The sequence below is a fragment of the Dendrobates tinctorius genome, unplaced genomic scaffold, assembly GCF_039654945.1.
Source record: "Dendrobates tinctorius isolate UK_male_01 unplaced genomic scaffold, ASM3965494v1 ptg000102l, whole genome shotgun sequence".
NCBI classification, from domain to species: Eukaryota; Metazoa; Chordata; class Amphibia; order Anura; family Dendrobatidae; genus Dendrobates; species Dendrobates tinctorius.
The window spans coordinates 36,008,466-36,022,998 of NW_027361770.1; the positions used below are offsets into that span (position 1 = coordinate 36,008,466).

General features: G+C 41.9%; 1 protein-coding gene and 1 non-coding gene across 14 annotated transcripts in view; one reads left to right on the forward strand and one right to left on the reverse strand.

Moving 5' to 3' along the window:
• Window positions 1-13,726, forward strand: part of LOC141099769 (uncharacterized) — a 190,114-nt gene extending 176,388 nt beyond the window's left edge. For all 13 annotated transcript variants that reach the window (XM_073587808.1, XM_073587811.1, XM_073587812.1 and 10 more), the window contains 4 exons: window positions 5,665-5,772; window positions 6,911-7,061; window positions 8,964-10,433; window positions 13,240-13,726. In XM_073587808.1, the coding sequence (XP_073443909.1) occupies window positions 5,665-5,772; window positions 6,911-7,061; window positions 8,964-10,432 (1,728 nt within the window). In that variant the 3' untranslated portion in view covers window position 10,433; window positions 13,240-13,726. The remainder of the gene's footprint in view (window positions 1-5,664; window positions 5,773-6,910; window positions 7,062-8,963; window positions 10,434-13,239) is intronic.
• On the reverse strand, window positions 798-923 carry LOC141099834 (U11 spliceosomal RNA). Its single transcript, XR_012234543.1, has one exon. It is a non-coding gene; the product is annotated as a U11 spliceosomal RNA (small nuclear RNA).
• Window positions 13,727-14,533: the final 807 nt, after the last annotated feature.

Genomic DNA, 14,533 nt, shown 5'->3' on the forward strand with positions numbered 1-14,533 from the left:
GGAGCCATATTCTGATGACAGGAGCCCTTTAGGCCTCTTTCACACTTCAGTTTTTTGCATCAGTTCAAATCCGCCAAAAGTCATACAAGCGGATCTGTTAACTGATGTGAACGGATGGCACAGGATCCGTTTTTAGACGGATCCTGAAAATGCGGAAATTTTAAGGAAATGAGAGAGAGAGAGAGAGAAAATTTTATTTTTTTTTTTGTCCGCCACCCAGAAATTTCAGGTTAAATGAGTGTCTGGAGGATCCGCCAGAGAAAAAAACGTTACAAACTCCGTTTTGAAATCTTTGAGGATGGTGACGGACAGCAATTTTTGGCGGATCCTCAAAAAAAAAAAAGGATGCAACGGACAGCAATCCGTCACAATCCGCCATTAATGCAAGTCAATGGGGGAAAAAACGGATCCTCAAAAAAAATTTGAGGATCCGTTTTTTCAAAACCTGGCGGATTGTGACTGATTGTAAAAAACGGAAGTGTGAAAGAGGCCTTAGCAATATAGGAGCCAGGATGTGATGACAGGCACCCCTTTAGCAATATACAGGAGCCTGGATCTGATGATGATGGGAGCCCCTTTAGCAATATAGGAGCAAAGATATGATAGCAGGCGACCCTTAAGCAATATAGGAGATGTGCTGCTTATTACCCGTAGGAGAGAATTCAGTACTTTCATGGAAAACCCCATCTATTAGTCACCATTACTATATATATATATATATATATATATATATATATATATATATATATATATATATATGCACACACACATTATATTTATCTTTTTTACAGACTAGTCTAGACGCCCGGATTCACAATCACAGACAGTGCAAGTTACAAAAATTATGCTTTCGAAATCTCTTGACCATGATTCTGCACCAGTGTCTCCTAGAACAGTGATGTCTTCATGGCACAAGACTTTTGGGTTTTTTTGCACGATAAGATGCAGTTTTCATTGGTCCCATTTTGGCATACACATGACTTTTTAATAACTTTTATTATAGTTTTAGAAAATGGAATGAACAAAAAAGAAGCAATTCTGGATTTTTCCGTAGTTAAGAGACTTCTGTGAAGACTTATTTATTGCGTAACAAGTTGTAGGTTTAATTGACTCCATTTTTGAGTATATGTGACTTTTTGATCATTTTATTTTATTTTTTGTGTAGGGGTGAACAAAAAAACTGCATTTCTAGCATTTTTTGTTGTATTTGTGTTCTCTTTCCATGATAAAGATATAAATTTATAGCATGGATGTATATGATTATAGTGATAACCATTTAGAACTAATGCTTTACTACCTTTGCACAAAAATATACCGTATATACTCGCGTATAAGCTGAGATTTTCAGCCTATTTTTTGGGCTGAAAGTCCTCCTCTCGGCTTATACACAAGTCATGGACCGGAGGTCGGAGGGGGAGCGCGGGTGTCAGAGATCATATCTCCTCCTGGCGTGGTCTCTGCAACCCCCCTGCTTCTTTCATGGTCTCGGCACCTGTGTTCAGCGGTCACGTGGTACCGCTCATTAAAGTCATTAATATGCACATATTCTTGACTTTAATGAACGTTACCACGTGACCTCTGAAACCTGGAAGAGCTGCCGCCGAGACCATGGAAGAAGCAGGGGGGCTGCAGAGACCTTGCGCCAGGAGGGGGGGTGAGTATGACGGGGACGACGGGGAGCAGTGCAATATTCACCTGTCCCCGTTCCACCGCCGGGGCGCCGCTCTGTCCTCCCTGTCCTCTGACTGTGACGTTCAGGTCAGGGCGCGATGACAGTCAGTGCAAGCCCTCTGCTGAACGTCACTGCAGAGACCCGGGAGACAGAGCGGCGTGCTGCGATGGATCGGGGACAGGTGAATATCTCCAGAGCCACGGGCCTGAGCCAGCGGCGACATCGGCACCTATCCCACATAGCGCACCAGTGTCCCCGCCTGCTCAGGTCACCGGCACAGGCCCCCAGCGATGAGAGGTGAGGATGTCTTTTTTGTTTTTTGTTTTTTTTTTTGTTTTTTTTTTTTGTTTGCAGCAGCGGCGGGGGGTGTTTATCTATGGAGCATCTTCTTGGCCTACCATTAACCCTTGTGCAACAATATATGGGGGGGGTATTTATCTATGGAGCATCTTCTTGGGCCACCATTAACCCTTGTGCAGCAATATATGGGGGGGGTATTTATCTATGGAGCATCTTCTTGGGCCACCATTAACCCTTGTGCAGCAATATATGGGGAGTATTTATCTATGGAGCATCTTTTTGGATCACCATTAACCCTTGTGCAGCACCACCCTCAGCTTATACTCGAGTCAATACATTTTCCTAGGTTTTTTTGTGGCAAAATTAGGGGTCTCTGCTTATTCTCGGGTCGGCTTATACACAAGTATGTACAATCATTAAAAACAAAAATTCCGTGTCTGTATTGCAGAATAGTAATAAAACAGCTAAAACATCAAAACATTGGTGTCTCCATAATCATGCTGGCTCACAGAATCAAGTTAACACTTTTTCTTGGTTGATTGGGGGACACAGGAACCATGGGTTATTTGCTGCCACCTGGAGTCTGACATTAAGAATACATATTAGGAAAAAGCAAATTGCTCTGCAATAGACTACATTTGGGCAGCTAACACCCAAAAGATATGCAGTTTAGCTTAGTGTTATATATTTGTAGATTGTGAGCCCTCGCGGGCAGGGTCCGCTCTCATCCTGTACCAGTCGTGACTTGTATTGTTTAAGATTACTGTACTTGTATGTATTATGTATACCCCTCCTCACATGTAAAGCGCCATGGAATAAATGGCGCTATAATAATAAATAAGGTTTATTTATGTGTTATATATCAGAGCTGTGCAGCTCTACCAGTTTCTAAATGCTGCCTTTGTGCCCGGTGTGTTCTGTTAGAGGTCACTGTCTCTAAGGCTATCATTCATCACTGGTTTTGATTTGACAATGTGGAAGATGATGCGGCTCCTTTGTCGGAACATGGCCGACATCCCACATGGAGTAGAATCTTCCTGGGTCTTATGCCTCCAGTTGTCTGTTCTTCTATTCCATTGTGCTGCAACTTACACTGCTCAAAAAAATAAAGGGAACACTTAAACAACAGAATATAACTCCAAATAAGTCAAACTTCTATGAAATCAAACTGTCCACTTAGGAAGCAACACTGACAATCAATTTCACATGTTGTGCAAATGGAATAGACAACAGATGGAAATTATTGGCAATTATCAAGACACCCTCAATAAAGGAGTGGTTCTGCAGGTGGGGACCACAGACCACATCTCAGTTCCAATGCTTTCTGCCTGATGATTTGCTCACTTTTGAATGTTAGTTGTGCTTTCACACTCGTGGTAGCATGAGACGGACTCTACAACCCACACAAGTGGCTCAGGTAGTGCAGCTCATCTAGGATGGCACACCCATGTGAGCTATGGCAAGAAGGTTAGCTGTGTCTGTCAGCGTAGTGGCTGGAGGCGCTACAAGGAGACAGGCAAAGTTCATCAGGAGACATGGAGGGGGGGGCCATAGGAGGGCAACAACCCAGCAGCAGGACCGCTACCTCCGCCTTTGTGCAAGGAGGAACAGGAGGAGCACTGCCAGAGCCCTGCAAAATGACCTCCAGCAGGCCACAAATGTGCATGTGTCTGCACAAACTGTTAGAAGCCAACTCCATGAGGATGGTCTGAGGGCACAACGTTCACAGATGGGGGGTTGTGCTCACAGCCCAACACTGTGCAGGACGCTTGGCATTTGCCACAGAACAGGATTGGCAAATTCCCCACTGGCGCCCTGTGCTCTTCACAGATGAAAGCAGGTTCACACTGAGCACATGTGACAGACATGACAGAGTCTGTAGATGCCGTGGAGAGCGATCTGCTGCCTGCAACATCCTTCAGCTTGACCGGTTTTGCAGTGGGTCAGTAATGGTGTGGGGTGGCATTTCTTTGGAGGGCCACACAGCTCTCCATGTGCTCACCAGAGGTAGCCTGACTGCCATTAGGTACTGAGATGAAATCCTCAGACCCCTTGTGAGACCATATGCTGGTGCGATTGGCCCTGGGTTCCTCCTAATGCAAGACAATGCCAGACCTCATGTGGCTGGAGTGTGTCAGCAGTTCCTGCAAGATGAAGGCATTGAAGCTATGGAGTGGCTCACCCGTTCCCCAGACCTGAATCTGATCGAGCACATCTGGGACATCGTTTTTCACTCCATCCACCAACGTCATGTTGCACCACAGACTGTCCAGGAGTTGGCGGATACTTTAGTCCAGGTCTGGGAGGAGGTCCATCAGGAGCATGCCCAGGCGTTGTACAGTTGGGAGGTCATACAAAGGCACGTGGAGGCCACACACAATACTGAGCCTCATTTTGACTTGTTTTAAGGACATTATATTCCTCTTTAATTTTGTGTGTGACTCCAAATCCAGGCCTCCATTGGTTAATAAATTTGACTTCCATTGCTGATTTTGTGTGATTTTGTTGTCAGCACATTCAACTTTGTACAGAACAAAGTATTCAATGAGAATATTTCATTCATTCAGATCTAGTATGTTATTTGAGTCTTCCCTTTATTTTTTTGAGCAGTGTAGTATTCTGTCCACATCTTTGTGGAACTCTTGCATTTACGTCTAGGTATGCGAGTCTTAGCAGAAGGCTTCCACAAGCAGTAGTCACCGGAAGGGTTGCTATTCTTATATAATAAAGACATTAATTTTTCCACCTTAGGGACTACTTTAGGTCATACCATGGTTCATGTGTCTCCCAATGAAGATAAAGATTTTCAGTGCTCACCATAAAATCTTTTTCGTAGCCTTCATTGGGCGACACAGTACCCTCCCTTGTTTGGGGGCTAGGGTATTTGGTTTAACTTCTACTACTTTACACTACACTAATTGAATAGCTGGGTGTCAGTGGCCCATGTGTAGCTTATTGGATGAGAAGTCAGCTTTTTTTCTAAGATGTATTCTTAGTGTCAGCCTATAACCCATGGTAGTGTGTCCCCCAGTGAAAGAAACAAAGATTTTACAGGAACAAAAATGTCATGTTTTGCCGCAAATGATAATATATAAAATGTCAACAAATGGGGAAATTGGTGTTTTATTCTTTTTAGGAAGAAATGGAGAAAAAGTTTGGTATCAGGTTTTATGTACTCCAAAATGATACCACTGACAAATACAAGTCTTAATTCAACAAGTCCTCATACAGCTATGTCTGCATCTGTTTAGGTTACTGGAATGTGACCTTGAACAAATGAAAAATTAAAATGTGTGGACTTTAAGGCCAAATTGGAATCTGTCATCACTATTTTTCTAGTCAGTAATGACCATAATGGTGCTGTTATACAGATTAAATCAATAACTTTAGTGTAGAAATCCGCCTTATAGTTGTCCTTTAGTCCGCATTTGCAGTTTTCAGGTGATAAGCTGGCCGGCGTGAATAACAGTGCCATTATGGCCATGCCTTTACTTTACATTGCCAAGTCATGCTGATGGGTTCTCTTTAAGGGTTTAGGTAACAATAGTATATACAAGATTCCCTGAAATTAGTAATATTATTGTTTGTGTCCTACAACATGAAATGTGCAAATTTGTTAGCTATTCTGCCTAAACTTGCATTATATACATAGATGTGCCTTTCTCCAATATCTTTTTGGGTTTCCATTCCAGGAATCATTTGAGATTGACAGTGAAATTGAAGCAACGACTGTAACAAGGCTCTGTGAGAAGCTGACTGCTAATCTGAAATTTTATAGCACCAATGCAATGCAAGTTGCTGTAAGTTTCTACTTGTGGGGTTTGTTGTTTTTTTTTTTGTTTTTTTGTTTGTTTTAAACTACATGCAGCACTTTTTCAGCTTTCACGAGCCATATACACACAAGCACACTTATATATACCTAATACTGTGCATGAGGGACATGAAAACTTTTGTCTTAATTGGAATTTGCGTGTTTGCAACGTTCCATTCCAAAGGATTTAATTATAGCAAAGTTCCCATGAAGGGCGTCTCCTCCTCTGTCATATTGACTACCTGTTCACGGAATAGGTCATCAATATGAGATCGGAGGTCTTATTCTTGAATGTGAGACAATGCGCAGTACTCGGCAGCGGGCACTATGCAATGTTTGGGGCTGCTGTGGTCCTCCCTATACATTGCTTAGTTTCGGCTTCTGCTTGTTTTCAGCTAATCAGTGAATTTGCTGCACGTCATCCTCAAATAGGTCATCAGTAGGGATGAGCACATAGCTTTGGATAACTCTCTTTATCCGAATAGCTGCCTGGGGGACCTGGATACCTGGAGTGCTCCCAATAATCTGCTGTTCAGCGGCACAGCTGCATGTGTCACAGCTGTGTGACAGTCATAACACATGCACAGAGAGCCTGTCTGCTGGGCTATCCATATATATGTTGTGACTGTCACACAGCCGAGACACATGCAGCTGTGCCACTGAACAGCAGATTATTGGGAACGCTACAGGTATCCGGATTACTGATGCAGCTATTCGGTAAGCGCTATAGCTATTTGGATAAGCACTTATTCGGAGCTATTTGCTCATCCCTAGACATCAGTAGTTCAACCTGGACAATCTTTTAACCTGTAAATCACCGTTCTGCTGTTACTTTTTTTTTAAACTGCACAAAGATCAAAAAAGTCCTATTTCATCACCAGACATTTAGACTACTGACGCTTGGAATTTGACTACCGCCTGTGTTATGTTTTTAGTGCTGGCTCGTAGTCAGACTGAGGATTTTGACTGTTGAGATAACACACAGCCATGGTAGACTATTACTTTAATCTGTGAGCTAGAATACCCCTTTCTCAAAGACACTCCTTCTTTTTTAGCATTTGCTGTAGTTTAATTTACAGGTTTGAGCGCCCACATATTTGTAATAATATGTTGCTTTATCATTTAAGCTCTTTCCATCAAGAGTTGCTAAAGCACAGGACGTGGCCATGTCATTGGTGAAGAATGTTGCAAACCAACGTTCACGTATGCATAATGCAAACCAGATGAATTCACAATCTAACATGCCTTCAAAAAAGAAGAAAAAAAAATCAAAATCATGTAAGTTTTTTTTTTCATGATGCAATTTGAATGTACAGAGGTCTAAGAAGGCTTTGTACTGTAAGTCATTAAATGGAATTTGTCACCTACTTTATTTTACAAATTATAACCAGGTGAAACATTTATTCATTTTTTATTTTATTTTTGGTTTATTTTTTTTTCTTAGATTCCTTTATTCTATTTTCTGTACACAATAGTGGGGACAGCTATTGGTGGGGGGGTGCAGGGTGTTTGACCCTGAAGAATGGTCATCACCATCATTTAATCTGACATCTGCAAATTATTTACTGGAGAGAGAGGGGAAAAATAATGCTGCACAAAAAAAACTAATATTTCAGATTTTAGGGTGGTTTCACATTAGCGCTTTTTAAGCGCACGCACGGCCGGGGGTAGCTCCGCCCCCGAGCCGGCTCTCTGCCCGGCGTGCCCGCCCCTTGCTTGTAGCGCCGCCTCCTAGCGCACAGCGGCGCCTGCGATCGGCGCACCCTATCTTTAGCATAGGGTGCGCAGGCCGTGCGCTAGTTGCGCTTTGACCTGCGCTGCGCACTTTTGACGGTGCGCCGTGCGCGCCAAAATCAAACTTTTCGGATTTTGGCGCGCACGGCGCACCGTCAAAAGTGCGCAGCGCAGGTCAAAGCGCAACTAGCGCATGGCCTGCGCACGATCTGCGCACCCTATGCTAAAGATAGGGTGCGCCGATCGCAGGCACCGCTGTGCGCTAGGAGGCGGCGCTACAAGCAAAGGGCGGGCACGCCGGGCAGAGAGCCGGCTCGGGGGCGGAGCTACCCCCGGCCGTGCGTGCGCTTAAAAAGCGCTAATGTGAAACCACCTTTAGCATGCTTCTGAACACAAGTGATAAATTATTTGGTTCTACAACCCCTGGCAAAAATTATGGAATCACCGGCCTTGCAGAATGTTCATTGAGTTGTTTAATTTTGTAGAAAAAAAAGCAGATCACAGACATGGCACAAAACTAAAGTCAATTCAAATGGCAACTTTCTGGCTTTAAGAAACACTAAAAGAAACCACTCTGTGCTCCATACTCCATCACCTAATCTCAGTTTATCAAGATGATTATTCATGACCAGATTAAAATCTCCCATGCAAATGACATGCGCATCTGGATAATTCAGGGCAAAACTCAATGCTTTCTGGATAATATTGACATATTGGCTGGGGGAGGGTTGTAGATGGACAAAATAACATATTTCTTAGAGTTGATCAGCACATGTACAAACACAAATCGTCCCTCAGGATCTTTCCGGGCCTCCCTGGTTTCCCACCGAACATCTTTATGTATTAACAGTGAAACCCCCCCTTGAATAGCTGGTGTGAAAAGCATGTATAAACCATTGTACCCACGGTTTTTGTACACACACCGAACTGTATCTCTGGTCAGGTGCGTCTCAACCAGAGCCACAGTGTGAGGGCGATATTGTCTAATTTGTGAGAACACCTTAAATTTTCTTTCGGGGGGTTTTTATGCCTCTTACATTCCAGGTCATACAAATCAGCTCAGAACCCATTCCCGCCTATCTGGATCAGGTGTTAGTTTTGGGAATGAAAATTTACAAGGTGATTCCATAATTTATTCCCTCAGAATTGAGTGATTCCTTAATTTTTTCCCTATGCTTGGTTTAAAAAAAGTAACCATTACTGACTACCACATTTTTTGTTCTTGATTTCTTTTAGTGTTTCTTAAAGCCAGAAAGTTGCCATTTGATTTGACTTTAGTTTTGTGCCATGTCTGTGATCTGCTTTTTTTCTACAAAATTAAACAAGTGAATGCACATCCTACAAGGCCGGTGATTCCATAATTTTTGCCAGGGGTTGTAGAAACAGAATTTTTCTTAAAGTTGATTAACAAGTTCCATCTCATAATTTTTCATTTTATATTTACAGCTCCTCTAGGAAATCCCAATTTGGAAACTATAGGTGAAAGGCAGAGCAGTTTTCCTGGAAACAATAGTACAGTCCAAAATATGCCACTACCACCCCCATATCAACAAGCACCGCAAAATACATTTAATCCTTCCATAAATGCAAAACCGAACTTGCTAGGGCCACCAGTGTATCAACAAGCTCCGCAAAATGCATTTGTTCCACCTATGAATGCAAACCAAAATATGCCAAGTGCACAGCCGTATCAATTAGCATGGAAGAAAACCTTTGTTCCTTTAAACTCAAATCAAGCAGTTCCAGGTGGCTTCACACCCAAGGAGAATGAAACCCCACAGAAGGCTGATTCTTCCTCTGTAAAAAACACAAGCGAAGATGACGCTCAGTTTTTTAAGAAATTAGTTTCATTGCTTGAAGCTATTCCACAAAATTCCCCTGTTTCTGAAAGTACACAACCAAATTCAAAGTTGCAGATGTTAAAGTCATTGTTGTTGTCCAAAAAAAATGAAGAACAAGAGCAAGCAAACCAGAAAATGATGACACAAATTGCCTCCTTGGTAAAGGACACTATAACTGCACAGAGTGCTAATCTAAATCAACAACTCATGATGTTAATGGCCACTCAGAAGAACGCAATGGTTATGCAAACAGCCTCCCTTAACAATAGTCTCATGGCCCCAATGCCCCTAAATAATTCCGTGATGAATACAAGTGGTTTAGTTTCAGGGGGGGTTCAGAATGTGGGAAATATGCCGATGAATATGAATCCTATGATGCCATATCAGAATTTTGGCACCCAAGTGTATGGGCAGATGGGAGAAATGGCACCAAAATCAATGAATCCGAATGCTTATCAGGTCCCACCTCCTGAAATGCAAAACTATCCTAGCACATCACAAACCATCAACTCTCAACCCACATCACATTCCCTCAATTATGGATATGGAAATTCCATGGGAGATTCATACACCAGTCAGCATGGTGGCATTGCTAACTCAATAACCGCTGTGCAAAGTGAGCAAACATGTATTCCATATACTAATGTTGGCGATAAACCCAGTGTGTATGACAAACAGTGGGATAATTCTTATGGTAACTCATCACAGGTTGTAGACCCTAAATATGGTGGCCTCAAGAAAAAACCATATAGTAGCATTGATCTTCCTCCAAGTTCTTCACAAACTCAGCACAATGATTATTATAATACAAGAGGCGAATTGGGGAGGGAAGAGTCAAGACCCCAAAAAAGCTTAAGGTCTTATAATTCACCTGGTTGGGATGATCAGGAAGGCGATATTCCCTATATTAAGCGTGCCAGGCTAGAAGACCATACCAATGAGGAGTCACTTAATTCTCTTGGCATAAACACAGCTGGCATGCCTGAAGAGCTTCTAAAGAGGATTAGAGGGAAGGACTTATTCACTGTGTCTGCAATTTTAAGCGAGTATTCAGAAAGACATTCTGGAAAATAAGGTAAGTCTAATGTTTTTCAACCATATAAACTTGTTTTTACCAAAATACACTTATGTTTACAGTCACAACACTGCAGTATGATGCTCATTTAATTGAGATCCAGAAGCACAGTTGCAATCAAAATTATTCAGCCCCCTGAAGGGTTTACTTCACGACGCAGCCCTTTTTTGTTTTTGCGTTTGTCTTTTGCTCCAATTCTTTTCAGAGCCATAACTATTTAATTTTTCCGTCAATATGGCCATGTGAGGGCTTGTTTTGTTTTTTTTTTGCATGACAAGTTGTACTTTGGAACGACGCCATAGGTTTTACCATATTGTGTACTGGAAAACGGTAAAAAAATTCCAAGTGCGGTGAAATTGCAAAAAAAGTGCAATTCCAGAACATTTTTTGGATTTTTTTACCATGTTCACCAAATGCTAAAACTGACCTGTCATTATGATTCTCCAGGTCATTACGAGTTTGTTGATACCAAACATGTATAGGTTCTTTTTTATTTAAGTGGTAAAAAAAAAAATACAAACTTTGTTAAAAACAAATTGCGTCATTTGCACAGACCTGTAGCGTCTATTTTTCGTGATCTGATGCTGGGTGAGGGCTTATTTTTTCATGCCAAGCAACCGTTTTTATTGATACCATCTTGGTATGGATACGATCTTTTGATCGTCCGTTATTGCATATTAATGCAATGTTTTTCGCTACACCATTTACCAATCAGATTAATTCTTTTTTTTTTATATTGATCGGGCGAATCTAAATGCTGCGACACCAAATATTTTTATTTATTTTTTTGTTTTATAGTGCATGTGGCGAATGGGTAGTAATTTGAACTTTTATATTTTTTTACCTTTTTAATATTTTGAAAACATTTTTTTACTTGTCGCAGGCTTCAATAGTCTCTATGGGAGGACTAGAAGCTGCGATTATACGATCGCCTCTGCTACATACAGGCGATGATCAGATCGGCGGTGTGTAGCAGAAATGCTCACTTGCTTTGAGCGCCAACCACTGGGTGGTGCTCATAGCAATCCAGCAATTACAACCACAGGGATCTGCTGCAGACCCCGGCTTGTCATGCCAACCCATCGGTGACTCGCAGTCGTGAAACGGACGCTGTTGGGCGGGATTAGTGACACGCTTCCGGCACAATCACATTAAATGCTGCTGTCGCAGATTGACAGCGGCATTTAACAGGTTAACAGCCACAGGTGGATCACCTGCAGCTGTTAGGGGGACATGTCAGCTGTTAAAAACATCTGACATGTGCCGGGAAAGATGTGAGCTCAGCGCCAGGGCCCCCATCAATGGGGGAGAGACTACATGCACAGTACATGTATGGCACATGTTGTGCAGGGGTTAATGACTACTGCAGTCTCATAATTATTCATCCCCTTCATGACAAGCATCTAGTATTTAGTAGAGCACATTTTGACTGTTGTGATCTGCTGCAAACCTGATGCATAGCCAGACACCAGGTTTTGGCAGCGATCTAGACATATCTTAGCCAAGGCATAGATTGCAAAATCCCATCAACCTAGGCACTGAGCATATCTGTTAGAGATCCAATGACTGATATGTTGGATTTTAATGGTAGTGGAAACTGATATGCATCTTGGGTACATGGTAAATTGGCATTACAGCAAAATCAGTCTAGATGTTGGGTATCTTCTTTCTCTATCTCTTCATTGGGGGACACAGGAACCATGGGGTGTATGCTGCTGCCACTAGGAGGCTGACACTATGCACATAAACAAGTTAGCTCCTCCCCTGCAGTATACACCCCACCAACTGGCACCAAGTTAATCAGTTTCAGCTTAGTGTCAGTAGGCGTGTTTTTTCAGGTTTCTGGAGGGATACAGTGTGAATAGTCTCTACTGTACTCCCACAAAGAGACTAAGAGTACGGCATGTACTGCCACCGCGTATCCTCAGTCTGTTCTGCAGGACCCCAACCCTTAACACAGAAGTGTGTTCAGGTGATCCGGACCCGGTCCTGCCTCCATTACCCTACCCACTCGCCTTCCAGAGCCTGTCGGTTTGAGGAGACGCGGACGTCACGCACCATCTGGAATGACGAATAGGAGGTCCATCTTCCTAAAGGGGGAGGTCCTAGCCAGATAGATCCTCACCGCCCTGACCTGGTCTAGCATGTTCAGTGAACGCTCCAGAGACTGAGCAGGACAAGAAAGGAGGACGTCTGCATAGGCAGCCTCAATAGTAAAAACGTTGGTCACACTAGTCAAACACTATGTTGAACGAGTGTGACCAACCTGTCAATCAGTTTTCCAAGCGATGCTACAGATCGCTTGGAAAACGCTAGCACTCTGCAAGCTAATTAAGCTTGCAAAACGCTATTTTTTTAATGGGAATTTCGCATGCGTATTTCCAGCGGAATTCCTGCAGCAGGGAATTGCGGAATTACCACGGCAATTTCGTACGTGTGCACCGTAGCCTTAATAATGTGGGAATCTTCTGAATGAACAGATCTGGACAGAAAAGAAGCACATTTCTCAGATATGTATTATAAGTGTCCTAGCTTTCCTTGTACCATTTGTTTTCTAAAAAAAAAAATCATAATTACTCTTTAAAATGTGCACTGCAAGTCCATTTCCTATACTGATTTCTTTCTGCAGCATGTAGCTGATATTTCAAAAAATCTAATCCACTTTACTGATACTGCTATTCGCAGGTGGAAATTTCTTTGCAATTTTTGCTTTTACTATATTTGTTATATTAGTAACTTGGCTATCACAATGTATGATGATGGTGAATATAGGTCTACCTAAATTATATATATTTTTTTTTCACAGCTATTACAAATTGCCATGGAGAACCACAGGACCCTAAGCTGATGCCCATCATCTTCATGAAAAGTTATTACTGTTGTCTGTCTACAAAGCGGGATTTATTTCTTAAGCAAACTGATTTTTGTATAGTTTTACTTAAAAATTATTGAATGTTAAAATAGCTCACATTTTCCTGCAGTTTGAACTTCTGTCCAATGTATGAAAGTATCTGCTGGATAGGAATATGTAGTATTTGTGAGTAGATAACACAGCATGTTTTTGCTGTGCACAAAAATTATATACAGTCAATCGATGTGTAGCTTGTTTTTAGGAACATCCTATAGTGGTTCTTGTGACTTATGTAAGGTATTTTGTTAGGGTTCTCTTGCTTTCATTCACTTTTATGATGTAGATGGTGATGATGTATCTTCAGTAAAACTGAGTTGCCTATGTACTTTTTTCTTTTAACTTTAATATACATCATTAAAATAAAAGTTGAATTGGAGGGAAACATTTACTTAATTATTGAAAATCTAAAAACAAATTTCAATCAATCAATCAAATTTATTATCGCCAAGTACATATTACATATATACAAGGAATTCTTTGTGGCAAAGAGGCAACATAATATATAACAACAGATACAACAAGTAACATCTAACAAGACAGATACAGTATATAGTCTACACATGACGATTTAATTGTTGAACAGAGAGTGGATAGAAGCTGTTCATATGGCGGTTGGTGCTGCATTTGGGGACTCTGAAGCGACGTCCTGAAGGGAGTAGTTGGAATGAGGAGTGTCCCGGGTGAGAGGGATCGGATGAAATTTTCAATGCGTGGGATCGAATACTCTTATCATAAAGATCCTGGATTTTAGGCAGGGGGGAGCCTATAATTCTCTCTGCTGTTCTCAAAGTCCTTTGTAAGCGGAGTTAGTCTGGTATGGGGGAGCCACTGCGCATGACAATCAGAGAGGAACAAATCACAGATCTGATGACAGAATTAAAGAATAAGATCAGCAGATTCTTAGACAAACCATATCTTTTCAGCTGACGCAGGAAGAACATCCTCTGTTGTGCTTTTCTTATAACAGCATCCACGTTTTTCCCCCATTTAAGATCATGAGAGATGATAACACCAAGGAATTTGGTCTCTGTGACCCTAAGAACCACTTCGTCATGGATGTAGATTGGAAGTATCTCATGTTGATCTTTCCTAAAATCCACAACCATCTCAGCAGTTTTTTTAGTGTTGAGTACAAGATTATTGGCTTTACACCAGTCACATACTCTTTCCACCTCACTCCGATACAAGT